General features: G+C 36.8%; 1 protein-coding gene across 19 annotated transcripts in view; it reads left to right on the top strand.

The window, feature by feature from the left end:
- Nucleotides 1-2,766, top strand: part of LOC106874170 (ensconsin) — a 310,838-nt gene extending 308,072 nt beyond the window's left edge. For all 19 annotated transcript variants that reach the window (XM_014921803.2, XM_052975460.1, XM_014921805.2 and 16 more), the window contains one exon: nt 593-2,766. In XM_014921803.2, the coding sequence (XP_014777289.1) occupies nt 593-603 (11 nt within the window). In that variant the 3' untranslated portion in view covers nt 604-2,766. The remainder of the gene's footprint in view (nt 1-592) is intronic.
- The last annotated feature ends 4,677 nt before the right edge of the window (nt 2,767-7,443 follow it).

Below are 7,443 nucleotides of genomic sequence, written 5' to 3' on the forward strand. Positions count from 1 at the left end.
CATTGGGAAATTGGCAGTCTTATATTTCCACGATCTGAGTGAAAAGCCTGGTTTCAAGAAGTAGTCACCCTTGTTTTAGTAATTCAAAAGGAATGTTGTCTGGTCCTGGAAAATTTCATAGTTTCATTTTGTTCATACTCTTGAAATTGTTGTTGTCTTCATCTATGGCTGTTCAGGATGGTGTGACATATTTCTCAAGAAATCCTCTGCTATTGTTGAATTCTGATTCAGCAGAGAAGGAAAAATGTCTCTTCCAGCATTTGAGGATATCTTGTCAGAGCATCTGCAGTTAGAAGGTTATTTGTTGATGTCTGTTTCTGGGTTAAACAGTTACTTCAATTCCAGCAAAATAATTTCTAAAATCATAGGCATCTGCATAGCTTTGTAGCTGTATTGCTTCTGTGTTATTGTTTTGTATTTTCTGAGTTTGGTTTGTCATTAGTGTTTGAATTTTGAAATCTAGAATAATATAACCAGAATAATGTTTACTTTTTGTTTTATTGAAATGTCTGTTTTTAAAATTCATAAATTAATTACATATTTATTTATATATACATATTTTCTTTCTTTTTCTCTTTCTCTCTCTTTTCAGAACTCATTTAATGGTATCAAAGTTCCTGGCAATAGAACTAAGGTGCCGGAGGGTCAACTGTCCTATCCTCTGCCGTTATCAGCTGATACCAATAGTAACAACAGTACTCAGGATACTGACATCTACTCAAACAGGAACATCTTGCAAACGGTGTCCCTGGAACCAAGGCCAGCTTTGCCCCCACTTACGTCTTCTTCTGAAGGACAGTTTCAACTACTATCACCAAACTGTGATGCCTGTGGTGACAACTACAGTTCTCTCAGCAAGAGTGATAACCATTCAGGCAATCACATTGCTGGTGAGCGAAGCATTTCAAAGACCCGGAATCTTCCGATTAGTGCTCAGCAAAAAACAGTTGATTCCGGATCTTCTGCTTCCTCTTCTATAGACGTTAGAGGTGGCAAAGATGGGGGAAATGATTATGCAGGTAATGACAACTGCATTCACTGTGACATTAGGGGCACTGACTCTAACACTCTTCCTTCTTGCACAGGCACAGATTCTCACCTTTCAGAAAAGACAACAATAAATGACAACCGCATTGATGTGTACAAAACTCTCACTGGCAGTAGTGTCAGTACAACTACTACACCAAATACTATTATTGATACTACACCTCCTACTCTATCTACCATTACCTTTAGCTCTGCCATTGCTGCTACTTCTATAGACTCTTCTACTATTGTTACTACCACACTTACTTCTAGTGCTGCTGCTACTACAGCTACTATTTCCAAAAGAACCAAGGCTTCTCCCACCCCTAATACCACAGCTTTGACGTCCATTTATTATCCCCATAACAATGTGAGTGACTGTGGTGTTGGCAATGCCACAAAAGGCAGAACTACATCAATTATCTCCGCTGATTATTTGTGGCATCACCTGGAGCAGCTGATGTTGCATAGAAATAACCAGATAGTTAAACTGCTTTTCAGCTATGGAATCAACAACAGTCCAATCCCCACTTCAGGTAGGACTATGGAACATTCCAAAGAGAACCACATTTGGAAAAGAATTGAAGAACATGTTCCCACACTTTAAACTAAGTTTAAATGCATATGCACATACAGATAACACACCTGCGTGTTAATTTGTGGGACAAATTTCATACCATCTTATGGTTAAAAGAATATAGGAGCAAGATGCTAAGAAAGTAGTGTTGTTATTCACATAATTATGTACAGAATTCCTATTTTCAATTCCTAGAGATTTATAATAGAGATTACAACAGGAATGTTTATCATTCCACTAGGGACTGACAATAGGTATTGTTTGTTATAGTATTAATATTTATTAATACCACTTTTAGTGACACTAACTCTTTTTGTGTGTCTGATTGACATAAAACTTGGTTTAGTAATTGGAATGCCATCCAACAAAACCAAAATGCAAGTCTAGAAAATGGATGTAAAATAATAAACGGTTAATGCCTACATCATATGTATGCAACAAAGATTGTGTGTGTGTGAGTACACACACACTCACACATACATACATACACATACACACATATTTATATTTATTTATTTTTTACAAAAAAATAGTTGACTGTAACTCCAAAGTTTCGCTAATGATCAACTTCATCAGACAGCCTGCTGAAGTTACTGTCAACCTTTTTTTTATAAAAATAAATTTTATACACTACATTTTTCTGTTATTTTTAAATATCTTTATGTATAGCTATACATAAAACACATTTATATACATAAACACATACAGGTGACAATTGATTAACTACATATATGTATATGATAATGATAAATTCATATACATTCAGAATTTTTTTTTTTAATTCTATGTTAATTTTTTTTAAGATTATCTAATATTTGTTTTATTTTTCATTAGCTACAGAAAGGTTAAAGTTATATATGTATCAATGCAGCTTTGTTTTGTTTAATAAAAGAACATAATCTAATGCAAATGTGTTAAGAACGGATGTGTGTGTGTGTGTGAGTATACACATATACATGAATACATAGGTACACACACACATGCTTATATTTTTCATTAGTAATTGGTGTTATGATGGAAGAGCAAACATCACGTATTATAAACAAGTAAGTAATTTTTCCAGGTCCACCAATTCAATCAACACATCAAATCCCTCAGTTTTGTTTTCATTTCTTTTTAAAACAAAAAATTGTTGTCTTAAAATAAAGTTTTTCTGAAGTATTTATTTTTTTCTGAATTTATCATTGAGTTATGCTAGTGTGACATTAGTGCTGAAAAATTATTATTGTTGTTGTGGTTGTTTATTTTAACTGTTTTTCAAACATCTAAGTCCAAAACATATTGCTCTGTGTTGTCCGTAAAATCACCAACATAGGGTTTCTTCTAAGAAACTCCTCAGCTCAGTGCAGAAGTTGTAGTTGTTTGCATGAAATTTACCTATTTCTTTTTAAAATTTTCAAAACATGGCATTGAAATATTTGAGAGAAAACCAGGGGAGTTTGAGCTCTGATAACAGTACCTTCCCCATATTAAACCAAAGTATTACCACTCTCACCAAAACAACACCAACAATGAAAATGAGAACAACACACCTGCCAATGACACCTCTACAACAATTACTGCTACTGCCATCACCACCAGCATTAATTAATACCAATACAATAAATAATCGAAACACTGCAACAAATATGTTGACTGGTTGTGGTTTCACTGCTGTAGTGTGCACACAGGAAGAAATTTTTTTGTCTATCCAGGATTTGAAAAACTGTTAAAAACTTCCTCTTGCGATATGGTAGAATCATATCCTAGAATATTCCAGAAAATATTTTGCAAGAAACTAATCACTAAACTATCATGTTTAGATGTATAGGAGTGAGAAACAGGGTAATACAGCAAGCAACACCATAGCAAATAGGCAAATATCTCAGCCTAATCTGGGATACTGAGATACACTTAGGTGGAAAAGACTCAGTATGGTACAGGTGAAATTTTTCCAACAATGGATGAAGCCAGCAAGCACTCCACAACAACCCTAAATAGTAACAAACTGGTCCTCATGCCAATCTACTTTAGCCAGAGAGTAGTGAAAATAAAGGCTGTCAGTATGCCACCAGAAGTAGACATCTGCTAGTTGGTGGCATCTGTTCTTTTCAATATAGAGGACAAAAGCCACATATTACAGGTCCAGAAGCTGTAGAAAAAATTAGGCCAAGGAATGGAGGTATTGATCAAATAGATCAAGAAAGTATGAAAGCCATCCCAGACCTGATTAATTTGCCAGGTGGCTTACAACTGTTCATAGTCATTAAGGGCTGAAAGCTAAGGTGTTACTTGTATGGTAATACAAACTATCTAAAGGCTTTTATGTCTACAACAAGGGAGAGGAGAAGGATGACCGCTGTCATCAACACCGTCACCACAGCAGCAACCACCATCAACAAAAACAGCAGCAGCACCTATTGTAGCATGCATCTGCAACAGAAAAATCAGCAACACCAAAAGTGAAAGCAATAACAAAAGAACACCACCCTCAAGGTCCAATCCATCACCAACAACAATGATAATTGAAAGCCCCCAAACAACAACAACAACAGTAAAAAAGGCAAGCACCCACAAAACATGCTATTCTCTGCTTGAGATCACTCAGACATTTCATGGCAAAGGTGACAGGGAACAAACTAAATCACTGAAAAAGAAGAAGACATACCAACAAAAAAATGCTGGGAGGGTCAAAGAAATGGAAGAAGTGACACCCAACACCACCACCGCCAATGTTACCAACACCTAAACTATTTACACCATCATGAATGCAATCACCACCACCACCACTACCAACATGACAAATACTAGCACAACGGAATCCACAATTAAACCAACATGAACAACATCTACAAAGAAACGACAATCAGAAGTACAAACAACAGAGAACTAGGAAGCCACATAAAACAACACACATCAAACTTCATGATTTCATCACATCGACAAATGACATACTAATATATACCTTTTACTTGTTTCGGTTGTTAGACTGTGGGCATGTTGGAGCACTGCCTTGAATTTTAGTTGAACAAATCAACTCCAGTACTTATCTTTAGTAAAGCCTAGTAATTATTTTGTCAGTATCTTATGGGGGATGCAACAAACCAACACCTGTTGTCAAATGGTGGTAGGGGATAAACTCAGACACACATATATACAATAGACTTTTCCATCTATCAAATCCACTCACAAGGCTTTGGTTGATCCAAGTGTATAGCAGAAGACACTTGCCCAAGATACCATGCAGTGGGACTGAACCCAGGAAAATGTGTTTGAAAAACCAACTTCTTACCATACAGCCACGCTGAATTCTTAAAATAACTCAATAAACATACAACCAAATTATAGCCTGATGGAATGGAAGATTTCTGGGCAGGGTGGAGAGATGATAAAAGATTATTAAGACATTTAAGAGTGGAAACACCCATTAGCTGGAAGGATGGAATATCTGTTTTACCACTGCATTAAGGTAAATGGACCTGTCTCATCTGTTTAACATGGCCTTATTTAGGTGGTGCAAATGCACATGTCCTGGAGTCATTGTGGAAGCAAGGACACCTGCTCAACAACCTTGGATCAGTAGACATAGATATGTCCAGAGTTTATGGGACGACAGATATTACACCCATTTTCAATGGGTACAAGGTATACACAAATCCAGGTTGACTGGGGAGCAGAGTTGTGTTGTTTCAGAGAGGTATGGATCTTACTATATACACCAGCAGTGAAGGCCATACTTTGAAATGCATAGCCTCCTCTGGCCTGACAGGGATGACCAGATTTGTTTTGGTAGCTAGAGTGTTTCTTGGAATGTCCTGCTCCTTAGTACTAGTGGGATATTGAAACAGTATTGGACTGTATCAGGGTAACTGATAGGAGAGGGAAGGTTCAAATGTTTCTAACTGACTGATAATAACTGGGTTTTCCAAATGTACCAATGTGGACATGGTCAAACTGCTTAAAGTCATACCGATTTGTAAAATTTTTTGTATTCCAAAAGATTTAATGATCAGCTACACAGACCCAAATTTGTGATCTGTATAGTTATCTTAGTCTTTGAAGACAGCCTGGTCACTGGAAACTAAACATATCACTCACAGTATGCCACCAAGATTACAAAAACTGTATTAATTAGCAGGGGTTGATGAGGGCAATTCTCAACAACAAATACTGGTTTGCTCTGCAAAGGGCTATTAATGTAGAATTGTCAAGGTTTAGTGAGGAAGTAATGATAAAGAAAACTAGAATGGAGGGAGACTTAGAAACTTAGAGGAGGGGCTGAGGAAAGGCATCACAACTAACATTCTTGCTGCAAGTTGACAAAATCTATTCAATTAGCTTGAGTAACATGGGTACAAAACGGCAACAAAGCACAATTCAGATTTTGGCAGACCACAATATTATATGTTGACTCCCAAACAGATGAATGTAGCTTTTCAATGACACTTTGTTCAAAACAAGTGGTGGACCAGGTCACCTTCATTGGCTCAAATAAGATTTATTACTGCAAATCCTCGAGTATAATCTGCACTCTTTTCCCAAAATTTAAAGGTCAAAATTTCTAATGCGTACTAGATACTAGATTAAAAATGAAAAATATTTTCTAAGCAAAATTTCCTAAGTGATAAATATGTAAAGGCAATTTACTTAATATTTATTTTTCACTGACGTTATTACTGTTATTTCTGTATTTTCTGCAAACAAAGTGCACAAAAAAGCTACATGTTTGCATTATGTTATACATACAATAATAATAAAGGACATTACCGTATATACATTTACAAACCAAGGTCGTTATATAGACCTCCTTGACTCAAGTTAGAGAAGGGGTGCGTATTATACACAAGGTTTAGGATTTTCAGAGGTACAGCCCCCTAAAAATCCCCTGTGTATTATACTCAAGGTCGGACTATACTCGAGGATTTATGGTATATATATATATATATATATATATATATATATAAAACAAATAATACAGACGGAAAATGGAATATATGAGAAACTTTATCGCTCACAACGATCGTTTTGACACATCTTGCATCGATCCTTCGTGGGTGAGAGACAACCGGTTTTGGTGCATCCCTCGTTGCAAGTGTATCTCCTCAGGTGATGTTATAAGGGGTATCTCGTTAAATAAACTCTGTTTTAATATAGCATGTTGTTAGTGACAGTATGTTTAAGCAGTTAGGCAGGAATGGTGACAGACGGATTCCATTGCAACTTTATCGACAAAGACAGGGAGTAATTAAGAAAAATAAGACGGAAAATAAAAATAGAATATACAATAAAGTAAAACGTTATTTGCGTTAGTACCCACATAGTTATTTTCGTACCCACACTAACTGTTCTCTTGCACACAAACTCCCATATGCGACTTCCATGTGGAGTTGCTTCTGCTGCTCCAGAAGAACCTTGAGGACGAATTTTGCCGACACATTCCGCATACACAAATCCTCCATTGAAATGGAATGCACTGACCCTGTGCTTATTTCCACTTCATGAGGAATTTCCTGAATTGTTTATACGACAGTCTTCCATGACCGAACCTTTTCAATCGGCTCCTCGTTTCGGCTTGTGGATGGCCTGTTTGAGCGTGCATCGCTCTCCATTGAGATGCAGCCATGTTTCAAGCGGCTGTACTATTCCTTGATCTGCGTTTTGCTCATGGCCTGCTGAATCTTCGATTTGAGTTTGATTTTCACCAGACTTTTGGCAAAACTTGATGGAATATATCTGCTCGATGCGTTTGGTGAAAACGAAAATCCGACGTGCGCGCACTACACGTCTGTACTCTAGACGTAACAACTAGGAACTGATTCGGCCTACCAGCGCGAAAACTTTCACGTTTGCGCAGGAAGGGT

The sequence above is a fragment of the Octopus bimaculoides genome, chromosome 21, assembly GCF_001194135.2.
Source record: "Octopus bimaculoides isolate UCB-OBI-ISO-001 chromosome 21, ASM119413v2, whole genome shotgun sequence".
In the NCBI taxonomy this organism is placed as follows: domain Eukaryota; kingdom Metazoa; phylum Mollusca; class Cephalopoda; order Octopoda; family Octopodidae; genus Octopus; species Octopus bimaculoides.